The 22,270-nt window shown below is 32.8% G+C and overlaps 2 protein-coding genes across 4 annotated transcripts; both read left to right on the forward strand.

Annotated features, from left to right (window-relative positions):
- The first annotated feature begins 326 nt into the window (after positions 1-326).
- LOC125830882 (PHD and RING finger domain-containing protein C126.07c-like) lies at positions 327-6,763 on the forward strand. The gene is made up of 3 exons (XM_049510065.1): positions 327-781; positions 4,675-6,022; positions 6,340-6,763. Exons 1-3 carry the CDS (start codon positions 407-409, stop codon positions 6,567-6,569), a joined length of 1,953 nt encoding a protein of 650 aa, XP_049366022.1. The 5' UTR covers positions 327-406; the 3' UTR covers positions 6,570-6,763.
- Positions 6,764-12,474: 5,711 nt separating this feature from the next.
- Positions 12,475-17,618, forward strand: LOC125830902 (transcription factor BIM1-like). 3 transcript variants are annotated; one of them, XM_049510088.1, is made up of 11 exons: positions 12,475-12,766; positions 12,898-12,966; positions 14,157-14,510; positions 14,738-14,852; positions 14,948-15,075; positions 15,147-15,267; positions 15,610-15,679; positions 15,759-15,851; positions 16,353-16,792; positions 16,998-17,127; positions 17,208-17,618. In XM_049510088.1, exons 1-11 carry the CDS (start codon positions 12,730-12,732, stop codon positions 17,307-17,309), a joined length of 1,659 nt encoding a protein of 552 aa, XP_049366045.1. In that variant the 5' UTR covers positions 12,475-12,729; the 3' UTR covers positions 17,310-17,618. The 3 variants fall into 3 exon arrangements, with proteins under 3 accessions (XP_049366045.1, XP_049366054.1, XP_049366061.1); XM_049510097.1 differs by having other exon boundaries at positions 12,564-12,766; positions 15,159-15,267; XM_049510104.1 differs by having other exon boundaries at positions 12,564-12,766; positions 15,171-15,267.
- The last annotated feature ends 4,652 nt before the right edge of the window (positions 17,619-22,270 follow it).

Genomic DNA, 22,270 nt, shown 5'->3' on the forward strand with positions numbered 1-22,270 from the left:
CTTAATTAACGGGCGGATGCATAATATAGCAGCACGGATACTTTAATTAATAACAGGCGGATACTTAAACTAATAAAGTATCCGATTAGGTTGAATTGGGGGAAAATAAGGGATTTTTGTATTTTAGTAATAGAGTAGGGAAATATTGAGAATAGGTAAAGAAATGTTGTGTATTTAAGTAATTTTTCCTTAAAATATTGGGCAAAATTATATAGTTTGTATTTTGGGCTTGGGCTTCTTGTGCATGTTTACTTAGATTTGAGTCCATGGGCCCAAAGTTTTGCTCCATCATGTGCAAAGGATCATTTTATCTGTATTCCTCTTGTTAATGGTGAAGAAAACAACTAACGACGGGAACAATTCCGGCGATTCCAATACTCCGGCTATCTAGAATTTCTTCTCAGAGATGGCGTCCGACGAGGAAGATACCGGAGCTCCGGAAATGTATCCAAGCAAACGTGTCAAAACCCTAACCCTGGGTTCACCTGAATCTTCCCCGTCCTCATCCGACAAAGGCAAATCGAAGCTTGAACTTTCGGATTCAGAGACGGAATCGAATTGCTGTGGAATTTGCTTGACTGAAACTGGACATGGAACAACAATTATCAGAGGTGTTATAGATTGTTGCGACCATTACTTCTGCTTTGTATGTATCATAGAGTGGTCTAAAGTTGAGTCCAGATGCCCCATGTGTAAACGCCGGTTCTCCATCATCCGCCGCCCTCCTAGACCTCCCATTTTCCCTTCCGAACGCGTTGTCAATGTTCCTGTCCGCGATCAGGTTCGTTACTCTGACTTTGTCTTGAATTTCTGTTGGATTTGATGAATGTTGAGTGCTGAATTTGCTCTATTTGAGATTTTTTTACATGATTGAGGATTTCCCAATTCTGCAAATAGTGATAACTACTGTGAGCTCAAGTTTATACACTCATTTATGTAGTAAAACCATTCAGGCTCATGTCAATCTATGTTTAAATTAAACCAAAATCTGTCTCAGTAATGCTGATGATTATAGTCAACAGAGGAGGATTCAGGATTTTGGAAGCTTCGGGTGCCACATAGCTTTGAACAGTAACATCTCTGTTTAAATTTAACTAACATCTGTCTCAGTAATGCTGATGATTATTGTCAACATAAGAGGATTCAGGATTTTGGAAGCTTCGGGTGCCACGTGGCTTTGAACAGTAACATATGTAGCATAATATTCACAAAGGAAGACTATACTTAATATTTATTAGCAAACTTTTACACAAGATTTAGGCTTGGATAGTTGGTTTAGTCAAGGTTTTAGCTAGAAGAGGTCTAGGTTCTGTTCTTCTTATTTCTTATCCACATTTAATTTTTTAATAAATTCACTACAAAAGGATGTCCGCCTGATAAAAAAAAGTTAAAAGTAAATTCACCCAACAGGGTTCGAACTTGCATCCCCAAAGTGGTAATCTTGAACTTTAACCACCGGCACCATGAGGCTCATTGTTTCTTTGGGTCCCATGGTTAATATTTTTACATTTCCTTATATATATATATATATATATATATACAGAATTTCAACCGAAACATTCGGCAACCCCTCCATTCTTCATAGATCCTCCACTGATAGTCGACAGGTGAATTACATCTAAAGATAAAAAGGAAACGATAGGCAGGCTTGCATCAGGATAAATATAGAGTCCTTTTTAAGGAGGTAATAAGGCTCATTTTTACTGATTTTCAACTCAGAAATTGGCAAAGTATTTCTATCTTAGTTATACTATGTAATTTAGTAATTTGATGAAAAGCTTATGTTCATGTGCTGTATAAAATCTATCCACTTGGTCTATTGTGATTTCATCATCCTGCATTTACACTTTTATATCTCGTAAGTTATCAAACTGGTGTTTACACATTAAGATTCATAATAAATTCTGACCAATTTATCTTTAGCCAGTAGTCTATCAGAAACAGTGACTCCTATTAGCGATCTACTATCTTTAGTGCATTGATGGAGAAGTTATGAAGTTCTCACTGCACTCTGAATAATATTTTTTTTACTAGAGTCATCTTAATTCTTCAAAGGTTTGGATTGGAAGACCATTCTTGTTGTTTCCACTTTTTGTGTTTCATACTTGTTCTTCTTACAAGTTTCACATCACGTGCATTGCATGTGTATGCCGAGTGATATAAAATAATATCAATAGTCAATACAAATCGTTGTATGATGACTTGTTTGTGAGGTCAAGATATTTGGACATTCTCTATACCTACTAAAATGAATGATCAATTTAATTAGATCCATGTGATTTTTTATTTTTTTTTACTTATTTTGATTTTATGACCTCCACCTTTATTAACAGGGTGGTTATAAAATTAGCTTGCTTCATTAAGAAAAAACATATCTCAACAAAAAGTCATGATCAAAAGATTTTCTCTATACGGCACTCGCTATAATGAGCAAGATTAGGCACTTCAAACTTGAAAATTTTGTAATTTTTGAAATCAAGAACCAATATCTAATAGTACTAAATAAGAAATATTAAGAAGTGTCACACACACTAAAAAGATATATTCATCAAAGTGTTGGCAGTTTCTAGTCATCTTTTACAGGTGCATGAATCAATAAAGTTAGTTCATTCATTTTAAGGTATGCCAAAAAATTACCTATATAATGGCAAATTTCTATATATTTGTCCAGCAATAAACATACCATATGCTAGGATATTCTTTCCAAAGCATCAGATGATATGTAATAAAACAAAAGCTTAAAATTAAAATTAGAAGGAATAAAGATAATAGTAATTGTAAAGATATGACATCTGGGCCCAACTCAATCCCAAAAGTTAGCTCATGAGGGGAGGTTTGTCCAAGTTCATATAAGGAGACCAATTTCCCATCCCTCTACCGATGTGGGACTTCTTAACACTCCCCCGCACACCCAGACCTCAACTGGAGTTTGAACACTTATGAATGGGGGCCCAACATTGGTGAACAACAAAAATTGAGATGGGTTCGATCCTGATACCATGTAAAGATATGAAACCTAGGCCTAACTTAACCTCCAAAAGCTAGCTCATGAGGGGAGGTTTGTCCAAGTCCATATAAGGAAACCAATATTCCATCCCTTTATCGATGTGGGACTTCTTAACAGTGATATTCAGAATTATATCAACGTGGTGCAACCCAAAATTAATGATGATAAAGAAAGAAAAGATATCAAACCCGTTAAACCGATGGAATAAAGAAAGGTTGGACGAAATATGAACCCGATCATACCTGAAGACTACACCAATATGTCTGATGCTCACAATGGTACCAGAGGTCTATGTATTAGCTTCTGGACTAGCATGCATATGATACTGTTACCAAATAACTTGAAAATTTTAAACTTATCAAACACAAGACAAGAAACCAGCAAATACTAAAATGGAATCACCATAGCTTGTACGTAAACCTCTAGAATAATAGTTAGCTCTATCTTAGAAACTTTTTTCATTGAAGCAAATTTCTATGTGCAAATTAAGTTACTATTCAACCAATAAATAGCAATTCCATATCCCCTCGGGCTCAACCTTCTCCAACATATGCATGTGCTTCTAGTAGGCATATGTAAATTCCGATTTAACTGATAAATCAAATTGAAAAAGTATTATTGATTTGTTGATATCGGTTGTTGGTTTAACGGTTCATAATTCTACTCATCTATCGATTAGGTTAACTGATCTTTGAGTTTTCTTAATGATTTAACTTGTAACACAATAAGATCTATCAAATTTAATTGGTAGTCGAAAAAGTCTCTGATTCTTTCTTGTGAAGACTGTTTCTCCTTCTCATTTCATCAAACTCACAACATCTTTTTTTCATGATCAATGCATTTAGTAAATATTTTCATAAAAAAAATGCAAAGAAGAAGTTACTCCTCACTTTGAAATAAGCTTATCGGTAAAACTATTAACCGAACTGTAACAACCGTTTGATTAACCGGAACCCGATAATCCATTTCTTATTGGTTCGATTATCGTTTTAGCATATTTACAAACCGATAACTGATAACATTCAAAATTGAAATTGAACCAACCAATAAAGAGTCGCAGATTTTAGTGATAAGTCAGTCAAAACAACTAAACAGGCGATTACGCTAGACAAGTAGACATGATTCAAGTCAAATTAGATGTAAACAGTACTTTATTGAACACTAAATAGATGTTTTATAAATAGCCTCGCATTCAAAGATTCTGAAGATCTGTTGGTTCTTGTATAAAAAGCAGTCAACCAAGAAAAAGAGGAGATAAAGGGACACTGATATATGTATCAATGTATTTGCTAGAAGTTAAGTGTATACGTGATATGCCTTAATTTAAGATAAGAAACCTTTTTTTTATTATTACCAATTTAGAAATTGGCAAGATAATGATAATTACAATTCTGTGTACCCAAAGATAAACCAGATGATCATAAACGGTGGCAACTCTTTGTAACAGCTGTTTATGTTTATTTGTATTAAATAGAATATTTAGGTTTATAGTAAGGGCATTTCTGTGATTTAAATTTTAAGTTAGGCGCTTCCTGCTTTTAATATAACATAGATATAGATATAGATATAGTTGTATTTTTTAAAGATTTACATGGTTTATGGTAGGGTAGAGTAGGTATAATCTCTTGACCGTCTCTCATGTATTACTGATGAAAGTGCTTATGCAGGTTTATCATTGCCATGGAAATGCAACAACTGGACCACGGGATCTGTATGCAGAAGTGCAATGTAACGTGTGCCACAGCACGGCCGATGACGTTCTCCTGCTGTTGTGCGATCTTTGTGACACTGCTTATCATACTTATTGTGTTGGCCTTGGTGCTACTGTTCCTGAGGGTGATTGGTTTTGTGCAGACTGCGCCCTTCTGAAGGCTGAACAGGCCCAGAGTGAGATCAAAACTGATTGCTATACCCAAACTAGTTTCAGTGAACCCCAATCAGCAGAATCAGCAAGACAAGTATCTATATATGATATTGTACGAGAGTCTTATGTTGATGGTGTCGAGAGCGCTCCAAATGGTGCTTTGGATGCTTCCGACAGTTCAGCTCGTATTGAATCTAGAAGGCAAAGTACTCCTCAAAGCAGCTCAATTAGGTTAGGTTCTGTAGGAAATAATGGTGTTGCAGGACGCGCCAATAAAATCAATGCCAGAACACTGGGGCATTGCCGCAATGTCCATGATAGGATACGCATATTGCGTGAACATTGGAATGGTTTTCAAAGTGGATCCTTGAGGTTTCCTTCTAGCAAAGTGAGCAATGCTAGTAGTGCTAAACTAAAACCAGTGCGTGGCAGCAGTTCTGGTGAACGGCCTTTAGTATCTTGCTCGAGTCAACCAAGGACTTCTCAGCCTTCCAATCAAAATAGACCTGACAGTAAAGGGTCAACAGAGGTGGAGAAGGCGTGGAAAATGATGAATATGGCTAAGGCAATAGAACAAAATAGTGTCGGGAACAAAAGTTCTGTTCAGGCCTCAAAACACTCAGTTCAGAAGAATACTAGCTACAAAGAAGCGAGTGAATCGAGCTCAAGGTCTATCTCACTAAAGATTGAACAGCATCGACCTACGTATATTCAAAATGTTGGTCCAGGTAGTCATTCCGAGAGTGATGTTTGTAAGTTGGACATTAGATCAAAAGGTGCTTCAGGTGTATATAATGGTTCTTCAATGTCATGCAGACCATTATATAGTGAACTTGTATCTTCGAAGGAGTCTCAGACTTCACTTCAGCCATATGTCTGTGATTCAAACAATGGACTACCACGGAAGAATAAGTCGTGTGCTGGTTCCACACATTTGAGTTCTTCTATCAGGTCGACATCAATTTTTACTACTGTAGGTCATGAGAAAGAGATCAGTTCTTCCTCGAATAGCAATGTGAATCCTCAGGAGAAACTGAAGGTCGAAAAGAGTGGCACTAAGAGAAGGGTTGAGGTGAAATCTGATGCTAAGACTGAGATCCAATCTCTTGTGAAGCTAAACCTGAAAATCCTGTGCAGAGATAAAAAGCTCGGTACGTCTTTTACTTTGGCCTGTAGTTTGCTGATGCATGTATCACTTCATTGCATTTTCATAGCATGATGCATCTGGTCAGAGTTGGTTATTCTTTCTTCTACAGTTCTACTTGTATAACTACATATCTAAAGCAAATGGGACTATATACAAATTTGACAATGTATTCATACGCCTATAATACTTCAATCATCGATAGCACTTTAGTACACGGAATCATCAGTCTTGTAATCTGTATGACCAAAAACAAAAATGTTACCGTATGATATTCTAATTCTTGACTCTATGTATGATTTTCATCGACTTTCATGTGTGCAGATGTTGACACATTTAAGCAAGTTGCAAGACTGGCTACTCATTCCATCTTAGCTGCTTGTGGTCTGGAGCACAAAACACATGGTATTTCTTCCCTTCCAGAATGCGTGTGTGTCCACAGCGAGGAAGATAAGGAACTCAGGAGATCTACTCTAATGCCTAAATCGTGCCGAGAATGTTTCTTCTTATTTGTGAAGAATGTGGTGAATACTATACTGCTAGACAAGAGATGACAGGATTGGTAGTTTGCAACACCATTAGACATTTGCCTATACTTCTTTATAGGTTAGAATTATACCATAGATAAATTAGTTCAGGGGAGATATTTATCATTTTAGTGGGCTATTCAGTGTTCTGTAGACATTTTGTAAAACATAATTATACCTGTTATGTTTGGTAAATGGCAAACTCTTATTTTGATAATTATAAAATCTTATTTTGTATATATATATATATGAATTTTTCTCTTTTAAGCTTGTCACTTGACATCTTCATTTTTGCTGCAACATAATAAATCCAAGGATTCGAGGTTGAGCAAACTTGAAAAAATGTCTTGTTTCGTTGTTCGTCTGTGACCACCACATCATCGAGGTACAAACTTTTCAAGGCATTCCAAATGACAAATATGTCTAGTCCGTGCTATGATATCTACCCTTTTGATTTTATGCCAAGGTCCGATCGAACCCTCTCTGAAGCTAAATTTAAATTAGATCAACTCAATATTTTAAATTTAAATTAAATATTCAAAACTACACGAAAAATATTATTAAGTGTAACTTTTCTCATGAACGAAAAGTTCAGTGTAAATTAAATTAAGAGGAGCAATAATAAAATAAATAATTGATTATTAATTTAGTTTATTAGGTTAAATGAAAAATGTCATTTTAGGAGCGACGCTTCACGAAATCTGTTACCGTTATTACTAACGGAACGTCTGATTAACGGCGTGTCCGTGAAGATGGTCCCCACCGGCACACGAGACGGCAAGGGTTAACGGCAGGGAATGGGCGCACGTGAGGGGGGTGGTCTCTTTCACAGGTCACGTACGTCACGCAGCCTCCCACGTCATCCCTCTAATCTGGGCCTCTTGTTTTGGGCCCCTCCACCTACAGTCTACAAGTCCCCATCATCTCACCATATTTCCTCTATCACAAGTCACTATCTCACCCTCTAAAAATCCCAAACTATACATATTACACATGCATTTTTAAATTTTATTTTGAAAATATTCAAAAAATTTAATCGTTTTTAATAATTTATACATAATCAATACTTCTAATATATAAAGATGGCGATCAAGGTTGTTGTTTCCTTCTTATCATATAGTTTCATTTCTTTGATTATATCTTTCGATAAATTATTAAGTTCAATCAAATCTATAGATGGGCGTTATTTATGTTAGAGCACTAAAAGTAGGGACCCACCCAATGAGGGCATGAGTTGGCCACGTGATTTGGGAGGCGGAACAGATGCGGTAAGTAAACATTTTTTATCACGTGACTTTCCCGTATTTCACGGACTACACGACACGTTTTGCACACGCGCTTGTTTTCTTATACGAAAAAAAACAAAAATGATTAATTATTAATTAATTAATTAAGCTGAGAGAAAAAATTATTGTTAACTGACCCCTATAATGATACCCTTAAGCAGAGAATGTGTGCAACAGCAACACACAAGAAGATAAAGAAGATTCTCCAACTCAACAATTATTATTCATTCATTAAAAAATAATTTACAAATTTAAACTAATGCTGTTATAAAATTAAACTAATGATTGATGCTTCTTCCAGTATAATATAATATACAAATGGCTACCTCTTTACTATCTGTAAATGTAATTGTCATATTCCATATGTTATCTTTGCATATATTGACTATGATTTTGAAATTCTGAGTTTTTCTTAATCGAATCAAAATATTGAAACAAATAAATTTGAAATAGAAATAGTATTTTGTAGGATTGAAAGGCCATTCATCCTTTTGGAGTGTGAAATTACCATTAGCTGTCCTTGTTTTAATTTAATTTCCATTATGATTAAGAGACAGAAAATAAAACTAATCTCACTAATTATTCAATTTAATGTTAAGTAAAAGTGTTGTATCCCAAACTCTCAAGCACTAGAGTTGGCCTATTTCCTTTGAAGAAACTATTTTTGTCGTTTTGTGAACAGCACGTGATTTGCAGTGTTGAAGTTAAACTCGTCTTCTTTGTTCAACAAAAGTTGTGGCTCTGGATATATACGGCACACTTTTGCTTTACCCCCTTTATTTTATTTTTCGTCCGTTCGCTAGTCGCATTAAAATTTAATTAATTTAATTGTGCCATATAAAGGCGATTGGGGAAAGTATTTTCTATCGAGAACTTTTTCATATTCCGAATTTGAAATCAAGACTTTGGACAACTGAGAAACATTGTTATCCAACTACACCACATTCTTTAAATTGATTTATCTTGCATATTTTAATAAATGTGTATAAAAAAATACTTATAAAAAACAAATCACATGAGTTTCACAGTATTCTGTATTTTTCGACATCAAACATAGATACCGTCTACTTTTCTTTGTCATATAGTGCTTTTTGAAAGTTAATTTGATTACATTAATTCAATATTTTAAATAAAAAATTTAGATATTCAAAACTATACGAAAAGTACTATAAATTGTACTAATTTTTTGCATATAAATATGATGAAAAAATACATCGTAAAATGTTAGTCAAAGTTTTTTTAAGTTGACACCAAAAAAACTATTACAATTAAAAGTGGATGAAGATAGTAACATAATTTTTCATCAAATATGAAGTATTGTGCTCACACAAAAAAAAAGTACAACGAGTTCAATATTTAAGAACCTTAAAATAAAAATCATTAAGATTAAATTATGAATTCATCCATCTTATACCTACACAAAAAATATGTGTATTATTAATGGTAGCTAGCACGCAAAATCGTATTCCATATAAATTTGACACTACATAAATTATATATTGGACGTATACGCTAGCTAAGAGGACTGCATGTTACCGACGTCATGATCCATCGATTAAAAATTAAAGTAAACCTATAGCTCGATTAATTGGTTATAATTAATTAATTAAAATATTTAAGTAGTTTGTTAAGTTAATTAAAGATAGGAGTGGACCAGCCATGCATGTTCTGCTATACTTTTTCTTTTTCAAAAAAGGAATTAAGATTACAAAATAAAGCATAAAGTTAATATAATATGAGTGATTACTTGGAGTAATTTAATTTAATTCATACAATTATACTACTATATGTTTAATGATTAACGAAAGACAACCTGTTCGGTTGTAGGAGTAGTGCACCTTAATGTGAACGCTTACTTTGATTATATATATTGTCGGACCTATATATGCTTTATCTTTTTTTATTTGTTTTTCATTTACTGTTCGGTATTTATATTAAAGCTCAAATAATCTAAATTTAAGTTGCGTAGTTCATTTAAGGGATAGCGTTCTCTATAAAAAAAAAATCATATTTAAAACTCGAATTTGAGATTTCTAATTAAGGAAAGAGCAGTTTTATACGTTCCGTTGGTGGTGCTTTACTTTTTCTACGTCAACCTTTATCTAATTAAAAAAACTACTTAAACCTTTAATTTTGTTATATAAATGAATGGTTGGTTTAATTGATTATATTTAATGCTTTGTCCTTTCATGGCTAGACAGGAAAAACTTTTCTTTTTATGTGAAAACATAAAAGTAAATGAAGGAGAGGGTAACACATTGAAAAAAATATTATTGTACTTCAAAAATAATAAATAAAAGTAAAAAAAATAATATTTTTAGCATAGTGAACGAGTAAATATAAATATATTAATACTTTATGTGTGTAAATTGCATCCCAATTGTATCAACTAAAAGTTTATTCTATCAAAAAAGCTTTAATTTTTTCCTGTTTTTTCTTCTATCTTCATTCATAGAGGAGTCTAAATAAAGGTACTTTAATATTATGCATCAAGTATTTCACATTTAGCAAAGATTTTGGGAAAGTCATACCTCAAGAAGATGCAATTAACGTAGGCAACTAAAAAATTCAAGAATTTATTACTTCAAGCTCTATGCTTTCATGTGATTTTTCTCATTCGTCGAACGTACGATTTTTGCCTCTCTAATTTTTTTCTTCCAAATTTATTGGCATAATAATGTTCTACTAATAAATAGTAGCAAGGTTAAACACCATTTTCATAGCTTTGATTGCGACAATATGGGGTGTCAAAATATAAAGTAGAAAAGTATATGTTACTGTACTAAACCTTCTGTTTGTGTAAAATAGTGTCAACACTTGTATATATATTCTTTAAATCAAACTTTGACCTATATATACAATGTAATTATTCCGATAAAGTTATGAGAAAATAAAAAAATAATATAAAAATATTGATTGCGTGACAAAAAGAAACCTAAGGAATAACAAATATTGGTTGGGGGCACATGCCTCCGGGGTAGGGGAGGCAACCCCCGCGTTATCCGGTTCACACAACCTAAGTGAAATTTTGTAGCTTTCACGTGATCCTTTTTTTTTACCCTCTTTATCACCGCATAGTGTTCCTAGTTCAATTTGGTTCTAACTTTTTTGACAAGTTATCCTAAGTAACTTTATTTAATGTAGAAGAATGCAAAAACTCAAGTAAGTTAATTAAGAAGTTATATTTTGATTCAACTTTTTAAATATTTACATTACCAAATTAAAATAAAATATTAATTTGTATTTAAAATTTAATGCGAGACCAAATGCAATTTAAGAACTGTAATTAGATATAGTATGCCGGTTTCTTTGCTCCACCACGTTAAATCTCTTTATCTTTATCTAACAAATTTTGACAATATTTTAATAGTAAGTGCAACTCTTACAATTGGATAACAGGTTGGGATCTGTGCACTAATCATAATCATTAATCTATTTAATTAGTGTGGGGTCATTAATGCCAACTCTTAACTCTTGTAATGTGGATTGCGCATGTCGAGGTCACGTGACATGCCATCACACATGTAGCATTCAATTGTATGGGTTGAAACCCGGGTTTTGAATTGTATCTAAAGGTGACACATGATAGTTAGAATCTAATCAAATTTATCTTGATTTGACCTTGAGTCGTGTCCGGTAAGGCTACCTTGTAATTGAGTCGTATATATCTAGTTTCGGTGCAATGAGACCAAAATTGAAGCTTATCAATAGTCAATCGGGATAAGTTTCGTCTTTAGCCGATTCAGATAATCTTCATCTATGGTTTCTGTTGCACAATTATAAACGCAAATTCTCAAGTCTCTACTTTTTTAATAACATTACTAAACAATTACGCCGGAAAATACTCAATAAGAATTACTCTACCTTTTTATCTTACTTTTTCTACCAAGTTACCTAGCATCAAAGATATATATATATATAATAGTTATAGTTTTAATTAATTATAGTCGTGATTAATATTTAGTGATAATTAAATATACTGGAGTTTTGAGTTTGCATAATTCGTACATTTGTATAATTTAGAATTTGTATAAGTTTTGTATAATATAATTTGTATAACTATTTAAAATTCAGATGTTTGAGTTTGTATAAATTTGCTATTTGGAATTTATATAAAAATAACTTATACAAACAAATAGATTCATCACAACAATTAGCTTGCCCCCACTTGTACCTTTCCACTACTGAATCCAACGCCGTCAGTCCGCCGCATTGACGTTACTGTTACCTAAACGACGTTAATTATAACGGAGTTAGTATTCGTAACAGACAACGACAACGAACCTTTAAAACATCTCTCACCAAAGACGAACAGAGAGAATCCTCTGATCTGTGAGACCCATTTTCTTTTACTCTTCTTTTTTTTCATATTTAAGGAAGCAACCAATCGAGGCTGGTGTTTGTTCATCGTTTGCGTTAATCAAGACGAAGCCCTACCATTAATCCTTCAAAAAATTCACTGTTTCGATCAACTTATCATTACGCAGTTCTGTTTTCATTTTTTACAACGAAATCTAAGGAGAATTATGCATTTTACACCACCAAATCATATTACAAGTACGTGTTTTCTTCCTTAATTATTCGGTGTTCCATACGTTTTTCCTTTCATAATTCAGTTGAATTTTGATTCGCAGATTTGGTGGAATAAACCTGCATCATCCGTGTTTTTTCAAAGAGGATTGTTATTAACAATTTTATTAGTTTGAGACTGAGACGTACTTAGTTGAAAAAAGGACGGTTTCTGACGTGACTCAAATTCTCTGTTGGAGGCAGATCTGCTTGGAACTAGAAGAGGTTTGGGTTTGAAGTTGTTAAATTACGCAACAACTTTTCGAAATTCAGTTGAATCCTGCTGCATTTTAGTAGCTTTTGTTTATTCGAAACACAGAATTCTGATTTGAATGGAGTTACCTCAATCCAGGCCTTTTGGAACCGAAGGTAGTCGTTAAGCTTATTTGGTTTATGCCAAAAACAATCTGAATTTTGAATATATAATCTTATACATGAAGGAAAAAAGTCGCTACTGGTCTGATTTTAGATTTCCATGTGTAAATTTTTTTGTTTGGTAGGGAGGAAGACGACGCATGATTTTCTTTCACTATATTCACCTATTGAACAAGATCCAAGACCTCCACAAGGTAAAAATGCAAGGATTTTTCTTTTCCGATCGAAAAGTCATATTAGAAAAAAAAACTTTTGGTTGTTCGTGTTTTATTGATTCTGTTTGGTGTGCATGTGTTTGTTGTCATTGTATCTTAACTTCGTTTTACCTCGCACATTTATGCAATTCTGCTATACTGTTTAAAAGTAGTACTCCCTTCGTCTCTATTTATTTTTCCTATTTTAATTGACACAAAATTTAAGAAAGTAATTGAAGTTTTGAATATTGAGATCTTAAATTAAAGATTTGTCAAATGTATAACCACGAGTTGCAATTACTACACCCGTGACCCTAATGCTGATTGTTACATGCGTGGACCTGGACTATCAGCTTTGGTGGGCCTTGACTGAGATTGGCTGACATTGCTGAATCAGGTATATTGAATGCTCCGGCCCTTCTCTACGATGTAGCAAGCTGATGAAATGAATAGGTTTTAGCTTCTTTTCTTTTTTTTAAAAAGAAAGAAAGAAGAACAGATGTAGGAAGTTGAGGCTTTAGATAGAATTGTATTGATTGAAGACCAAACCATGACAAAATTGTGGAATTCCTTTTCGATGTTTGGTTACAAAAGGAGGAAAATGACTTCCCCACTCTGTCACTCATAAGCATAAGTCATTTTTATTTTTGTTAAATTATATATTCAAATATTATTGTTTTTAATGATTAAAATGCAATATTATAAGAAAAGTGCCTCTTTTAAGTAATTTTCTTTTATAAGGTAGTGGAGTGTTGTCTAGTTTTTCGTGTAAGTATTATATTTAGTACATGTTGTTTCCTTTGCTTCTGTTATTGAATTATTTGATGTTGCTACTGAGCTGCATACATCCTATCCTCAGACTCCACTTGTGAGATTATGGTTGGTATGTTGTTGTCGTTGTTTGCCACCTAACTTTCCGTTGTTTTTCTGGTCTTTTGTGACATTAATTCAAGGACTATGTCTGTTGTTCAATTTAAAGCTTGAAATATACTGGGATTAGAAAGAAACAAATAGGAAAAAAGGAAAGATAGAAAAATAGTGGGCCGCTCTTGCCAGATTCTACTTCCCTTTTGATTTGCCTACTCAAGGAGAAGGACTTGTTATCTTTCATCATTGTGCATGATTTTTACTTGGATAATTATGCCTTCTAGTGCCTTATTTGATTCTCATTTGCCATGGCTGTCATGCAGGTGGCCACCTAAAAACTCATGATTTCTTTCAACCTCTAGAACAAGCAAGGAAGACAGTTGGGAAAGAAGAAAATAAAATTGAGGTAGAGGCTATAGAAAAGCCGCCTCCATCAGCAGAACATATTCTTCCTGGTGGCATTGGCACATATAGCATTTCTTATTCACAGCAAAGAGTTCCAAAGCCAGAAGCAAACACATTTGCTGTCACACAAACTAGCAGTACAGATAGAGACGATAGAAACTCAAACTGCAGTTCTTACTCGGGAAGTGGTTTGGCACTATGGAATGAATCTGCCATGAAAAAGGGAAAGACTGGGAAGTATAACCTCGCTGGAGATAGACATGTCATAAGAGGTATATTTTCATTTCTTGGTTTCTTTATACTCCGCGTTTTTCTTTAATGTTAAACTTTGTGAATGGCAATCATCTTCCAGATAAGAGTCCCATGCTAACAATCATTTCTGAAGGACAACTTTAAATGATCTCCTCTTTAGTTCCATCAATATCACTATAGTATTATTATCCAAAGAGAGAAGCCTGAAGACTTCAGCTCCAGTTAACATTTGTTATGTGCTTGGCAGAAGCAGGTTTAAACATTGGAGGAGGGAAACCTACGACATCATTAGAACGGCAATCACAATTGTCTTCAAATCATAATCATAACACTGCAACCTTGAGCTCACACTCATCTCCTCAGTCAGTGACTTGCTTCCATTCATAAGAATGCTTCTTATTTGTCTTGATGTTTTGTGCTTATAATTCCTGTTCTAACTATTCAAAATACAATGCAGGCAACCATCAGCTATGGAGAATCAGAGTTTCATACATATGATAACATCGGCTAAGAATGCACAGGAAGATGACGATGACGAAGAAGAAGAATTTGTTGTTAAGAAAGAGTCACCTTCACCATCCAGAGGTTTGTCTTGCATAAGTCTGATACTTGCGTTTCTCAGTACTCTGAATCTGTCATTTATAACAGAAGGACAACTACTTGTATAGGCAATTTATCAGTAAAAGTCGATGGGAAAAGCAGTGATCAGAAGCCAAATACTCCACGCTCGAAGCACTCAGCAACAGAGCAAAGAAGAAGAAGCAAGATCAATGACAGGCATGTTTACAACCCTAATTTAGAGTTTTGAGAAAATAAAAGGAAAAGTTTTTGGCATAGTGACTATATTTTGTGGGAAGGGGAATGTTAGTATGATCTGACTTCCAAGCATTTATGCATTGACTAGCACACTCTTCACTCGGTTTTTTCTAGCCTCTTACTTGAGGCAGAAGCTATCTCTGTCTAGATATCATGTGTTAGTTGGAACATTTTAATTCCTTTGCTGAACAATTACTAGTCTTGGTTCTGTCAATCTTTTACCGTGTAACCGGACTTATGAACAGTCGAATAACATGATTGTCAATGAAAATTGAACCATTACCTTTGGAACTTTTTAATCAGATTTCTGAAGTTGAGAGAGACCATCCCTCACAGTGACCAGAAGAGAGATAAAGCATCATTCTTGCTGGAGGTACTTGAATGTCGTATCTGGTTATGTACTCTGTTTATCATATAAACTGTATACCGAATAAGTAAATTCTTTTTTGTAGGTTATTGAATATATTCAATTCCTACAAGAGAAAGTGCACAAATATGAGGGATCCTATCAAGGTTTGGAGAATCAACCTTCAACATTACCTTGGGTAATTTCTTGGTCTTTCTCATTGCTTTGTCTACTTTCTTTAGATCTTTAGTCTTATCTATCGTTGTTTTGAAATGCCTTCGGACTTGTATCTTCATATTAGTTAGGGCAAACTACTCAAAATGTTATCTAATACTGTACATTAAGATGTAGGAGTTGGTCAACTACTGACAAATAATTAAGAGTCTAAGTAGGATCTGCGTTGTTTAGTTTGCACATGCTAGATGATTGGAGAGATGTATTTGGAATATTACCTTGCTTGTGTGTACAACACAATCTATCTGGCTTTTGGAGTAAATAAGGTACCTTATGGGATTTGACTTTGAAGTATGGTGGTTGAAGTTCTCTACTTGCCTACTGTATATACAGTGATAATGTATACAATCGAAAGGACAGGATATATTTTCTTTTGATCTGTAGATAGCAGCATCCATCTAAGATGCCTATTCTCTTAGTGCATTCAACAACACAATTAGTGACTATTCTTATTTCATGAAAGCAGAATAAGTGTCACAGTATGGCTCAAGGTTTCATTGATCATTCTCAAGGCACAAACAGTGCGTCTAGTCATGCACTTATTGCTGCAAAGTTTGACGAGAACAAAACTGGAATCTCTGCTACAGGACCTGTCAATGAACAGACACTGGAGCCAAACAGAACTTCCAGTGTGAAAGAAAGCAGTTTTTTGTCTGAATTAACAAACAGGGCCGCAACACTTTGTATGCAACCAAACACATTCCCATTTGATGAAAATATTAGCATAGCATCGCTGCAGTCAATAGTGGCACCTGATACTGGCTCGTTGGAATTGAAATCTCAGCCTCAATTTCCATCAAGCAGATCGAATATGACTAATTATGCTGTTACAAATGACAAGCTAAAAGGGCAAGAGGTTTCTACAGAAAGTGGTACAATCAGTGTCTCCAGTGTCTATTCTCAAAGGTAAGAATTCTCTGGTCTGTGTTGTTCTAGCTCATGCATACTGATAATTTTGTTCTTTGTTTAATCCCTCTACTACACATAATTCTGCACTCTAATTAAAACCTATCATCATCTTCTGAATATTGTATTATCTGTGCTTTCCTTTCCATTGGATATTCTCACTTTAGTTGAGACTTGACTTAGAGTATATGTTGGTGTTTGGCAGGTTGATGAACACACTGAAACAAGCATTGCAGAGTTCTGGAGTAGATTTGTCACAAGCCAACATGTCAGTGCAAATTGATCTCGCGAAAAGAGCCAATGATAGATCAAATGCTTCAACGTCCAATTTTAAGGTACCCGGGATTCTTTTAATTCCAGTAATTTTCTAGTGCTTAAATAGAAGTAACAACCTTAACTTTGACACAATTCCCAGGGTGACAACATTTCCTCAAGAAATCAACCAACTCCACAATTCACTGATACAAACACAAGAGAGGAGTCTATCCATGCCTTCAAACGGCTCAAAACAAGTTAAAAGCAAATTTAACACACAAGTATTCTTTTGCAATTGATTCAACTAAAAAAATTCCTTTCCCTTCTTTGTTCTGAAGGGATATTCATGTATACATCTGGTATAGAAAATCTCCCCTAATCAGATCATAAGCTACTGTAAATGTAATTCATTTTCTTTTCCTTTTCGATTGTTTGGCTGCACAGAATTCTTCTGACTAAAGTTCGGTATTTATTACATGTAGTGAACTATCAAGAAATCATGTATCACTATTGAGGCTTCCATGCTCATGTTGAGAAGCCGCTTTTTAATATAAGGCTTCCATTTATTTCATCTGAAGTGTCTTGTAGAGTAGCTTTATATATGGCCTATCCATGTAATGTAAAGTATTTAGATTAGTGTAATCATTTCTTTTTTTTCGTTTTATCTTTTATTTTTGTAGCTATTGACTTGCACCAGAGAAAGGGGTGGCTACTGTTGTTCGTATGTCCATATATTCTGTGTTTACATCCGACCAAATGAATACATGACATGTATCTTATATTTTCACATTTTACTCTTATCCATGGTTAAAGAATAGAGCAACTTTCACATATAGCAAACATAAAAATCATATTTGTATGTTATAGTTATAGTTTGCATAATTGCGCTCCATAGCAAACATAAATATGTATATTTTGTTATACATATACAAAGAAAGCAGTTGTATAATTTGCTATACATATACAAAGAAAGCATTTGTATAATTTGTTATACATATACAAAAGAAAACAGTTGTATAATCTGTTTCGGTATACATATACAAAAGATCAATTGTATAATATGTGTTTGTATAAAGCGAGAAAGAGAGAAAGACAAAAGAAAACTAAGTAGAGGAAGATTGTATTTGTATAATCATAAATGTATAGGACGAAAATATATGCATTTGTATTTATATATACAATTTTCTCTCGCTTTATACAAACACAAACGCAATGTATACATTTGTGTTTGTATAAAGTGAGAGATGCAAGTGAGAGTGGCGAACGAGATCTGGGAGAGTGGTGAGTGAGATCTGGGAGAGGGGAGAGAGGGGAACGAAAATATATGTATATATATAATTTTCTCTCGTTTTATACAAACACAAACGCATTTTATACATTTGTGTTTGTATAAAAGCGAGAGAGGCGAGCGAGACTGCCACCAAAACGAGAGAGGCGAGCGAGGTTCCACCAGGGAGAGAGGCAAAAATAGCAATAGTTTGCTATAGAGTACAATTAAATCAAACTATGTTTATAGCATTTAATTTGAATTAATAGTTTGCTATTATATACAATTTTCCCTAAAGAATATGCAATTTTCATCAGTTGTCCTTTTTTTTGGAACATTTGTTGAGAACAATGATCCACTTTTTATTTTTCTTGTAACCTAAAGAACCTTTTAAGTCATGGTCTAAAGATCATTATTGATCAAATTGAAGATCTTATGAGAAAATTAGACTACGGTTTAAAATTTTATAAGTTATTACATACGTTAGATGATAATCTAATGTTACATATGTAAGATAGGTAAATAAAGATGGTCATGGAGTCTTATCATTGATTATATTTCCACAGTTGTTACAAAATTGGTCAAAAACTAAATGATGGCTTAAAAAGGATCATCTGTGTTAATCATCAGCGCAATACATCTATTTAACTTGTTCTTTTCAGCCCAATATAAGAAAGCCCAATTTTCTAGTCCAAGTTATAATATTAAGTCCAACATTTATTTCTGCTTGCCAATTCCCTTCTCCAAATGCTAATAAATGATAACAATAGTAAGATATATGGAAAAAACTATTTTTCTTTTAAAGATGTAAAATAGGGTGGGTTCCTTAAATTTATATTGATTTATTCTTCCCCAAATTGGCTTAATTCATTCTTAGTGGGCAAAGCAACCATTTCTATCAAATAATATGTACATAATTAATACGAAAACATCATTATCATGTTGGGTGATGACTCTTTATCAATTATACTTTGTTTCCTTGTGAGGTAATTAGAGTCTCGAGATAATTACCTCAAATATCTTCAATTGATTTAATTTACAAATAGTAATATATATATAACCTATGACAAATTTAGAAGATCAAAATGTGCAAGAATATATTTCAGAGACCATTTAAACCTTGCTTAATACTTTCTTTGTTCCTAATTACTTGTCCACTTTTGAATTGATACACCTATTAAGAAAATAATGATTAACATAGTGAGTTTATCATTTTACCCTATTAATTATGAAGTGATGAATTAAAAATTTAAGATTTTCAAAAAGTTCTACATTTTTTAAAGTAATTAATTGAGGGTATAATAAGTTAAAAAAATTGTCTTCTCTTGATTTGTCAAAATGGACAAATAATTAGAGACAACTAAAAAAGGAAAAATAAATAAGTAATTAGGGACAGAAGGAGTAATGTCTCATTTTTTGCTTTTTATCATTTTCTCGTTATTTTGCCTTCTCACTTTCTCTTATATTCTGAATTGAAAAATGAAATAATTGCAGCTATAAATGTAAGGGTGTATGTATCTAGAAGTGGAGAAACCTAGATTCGTGCTTGCATTGATTGATAAGTAGACTCAAACATAAAGAGTTGAATGTACTAAGCAAGTGGCAATTAATTAGTCCGTTTTATTTTATTTATTCATTTAGCAAAATCAGAAAAATTTAATTTTTTTCTTATTATTCTTATAATTAAATAAATACATAAAGTATTATTTATATTTTAAAGCATAATTAGTAAAATATATTTTTGATAAATATTTTTTAAGAAGAAAATGAAGCAGAGTGAGTATGAAGGAAAATGTAAATCCTTTTCATCATCAATTAAGATTCCTACCTCGAGGACAGCTTTTTTCTTGGATCCTTCAATAATGATAAGATTAATAACACTTAAATAATTGTCATCTCTTTCTTGGGATTGCCTTCGATTTTTAAAGTACGAGAATTTCGAGGAAGATCTCAATAATTAATCTCTATCCGTTGTTATTTATATGTTGTCCTTATTCAAAATAAATGAGTTTTAATACCCTCTTTATCCACTTTTAATTGTCATGGTTTTCTTTTATAAAGTTAAACGATAATAACGTTAACTAACATTTTATAATGTATTTTTCATATATTGATATGCAAAAAATTGCAATCTATAGTACTTTTCGTATAGATTTTGAATATCTAAATTTTTTGTTTAAAATATCGAATTAATGTAATCTAATTTAACTTTGAAAATTAGTTAAATTGACTTTTGAAAAACTAACATGACAATTAATACTCCCTTCATTCCATATTAATTGAATTTTTGAGGTGTTTCACATCCTTTAAGAAAAGTAGATTAAGACATAAATTGAACATAGTTTTCCATTTTTACCCTTATTAATTATTGTCAAATTTATTGAAGTCATCACATTGAAAATCCAAATGAAGGGTAAAATTGGAAGAACACTCTAAAAATATTCTTGAAAACTGAACAATTAAATTAATTTGAAAAATGAAAAATGCCGCAAAAATTCAATTAATATGGAATGGAGGGAGTAATGAACAGATGGAGTACTCATTTGTCATTTCACAAAATCAATCCATAAATTACATTATTCTTTCTATTTTACCTTTGAAAGTTATGGGTCTTGAAAATGTACATTTCCCAAGATAGAAAAACTAAGTAATTAATCCATGTTCATTTATTGAAAATTTGATTTAAAAAATACTAAATAAAGGTACTCTATAATGATAAACTTATTGAGTTTCTTAAGGAGCGTAAAACCTAAAATAAAACAGAGAGGGAGTACGACCATATATGACCTTTTAAACTTCTATTATCGTCGTTTCTCTTATTATTTTTTTAATCCTTTGTGTTCAACCGATATTAATTGGGGGGATTAAATTTTGATTATGCTAATGTATTTACTTTATGTCTAATGTACTTTAAGATTTTCTTCAGTCCTGTTAGGTAATTTTACGTTAATAGAATATTTATAAAACTTTTAGTGCTAGAGAAATTAATAAATGATGATGAAGGACATGGCAGTAAAAGTTTATGTAACTTATTACTTTAAATTATTTTTGGGAATTATATTTATTGTTGTTGTGAAAAAAAAGAAGAAGAATTGAATTCACAAAATTCGTCTTCTCACTCTTTGGCATTTGAAATTTGGTTGAATAGAGCCACTGCCAATTGGAAATTAAGCAAATAATGACCTTTTTAATAATCAGCACTAATTAAAGCATTAGTGTTTGAAGGAATATTTAAGTGCTAACATCAGGATTATTAATAATAATTTAGTGGAGATTAAGTACTGAAAGTGGCTTTGCTTTGGTGTTTACGAATTAGGGCCCTCTCAAATATTAAAATTATATGTACCTCTTTTTTATTATTATTATTATATGGATACTGAATACTCTATTTTTGTTTTTCTTCAAGAAAACTCTATCTTCCACTCTACATGTTCAATTATTAATCATAATGATTACTCATTTGACGACAATTATTAAAAGAGGAAAAGGAAAAAAAACAAACGTCTTTTTATCTGGTTGCCTTTTGTTTTCTTTCTTCCTTTTTTCTTTTAATGTGTATTGAATATGTTCAATGCCAATGAGTTGTAAAGTACTTTTATTAAAATAATTGCAATTTTATTTCAGCCATAAACTTAAACAGTCTACTTTTAAGGTTAAAATAATTGCACTCCTATTAAAATCATTCGAGCTTTCTAGTGTCTGAATCAATTTGTACATATTATTTCTATTGTGTCAAGTATTTATTATCTCCCACAAGTATATGAATTGTGTAACTCTTTCTAAATGAGACTCTATCCACTAAACGCAAGCATCATATCGTCCTAAGATAGCAAAACCAATGAGAGAATAGAGTGAATGACATTGACTATCGTTAAATATAGCAACATATCAGTATAGTTCCACAAGTGGAGTCTGGAGAGTAGTCTGTAGGTAGAAAAAGAGTGAAGGAGCCTAAG

The sequence above is a fragment of the Solanum verrucosum genome, unplaced genomic scaffold (assembly GCF_900185275.1).
Source record: "Solanum verrucosum unplaced genomic scaffold, falcon-dt-bn FXZP01000102.1, whole genome shotgun sequence".
NCBI lineage: Eukaryota > Viridiplantae > Streptophyta > Magnoliopsida > Solanales > Solanaceae > Solanum > Solanum verrucosum.

Excerpts from the sequence above, each read along its gene's own strand:
- LOC125830902 (XM_049510088.1), top strand. The coding sequence starts at position 12,730 with ATGGAGTTACCTCAATCCAGGCCTTTTGGAACCGAAG. Across the intron at positions 15,852-16,352 it reads AACCTTCAACATTACCTTGG|AATAAGTGTCACAGTATGGC; the intron begins GTAATTTCTTGG and ends TCATGAAAGCAG. Across the intron at positions 16,793-16,997 it reads TCCAGTGTCTATTCTCAAAG|GTTGATGAACACACTGAAAC; the intron begins GTAAGAATTCTC and ends GGTGTTTGGCAG.
- LOC125830882 (XM_049510065.1), top strand. The coding sequence starts at position 407 with ATGGCGTCCGACGAGGAAGATACCGGAGCTCCGGAAATGTATCCAAGC. Across the intron at positions 782-4,674 it reads ATGTTCCTGTCCGCGATCAG|GTTTATCATTGCCATGGAAA; the intron begins GTTCGTTACTCT and ends GTGCTTATGCAG. Across the intron at positions 6,023-6,339 it reads GTGCAGAGATAAAAAGCTCG|ATGTTGACACATTTAAGCAA; the intron begins GTACGTCTTTTA and ends TCATGTGTGCAG.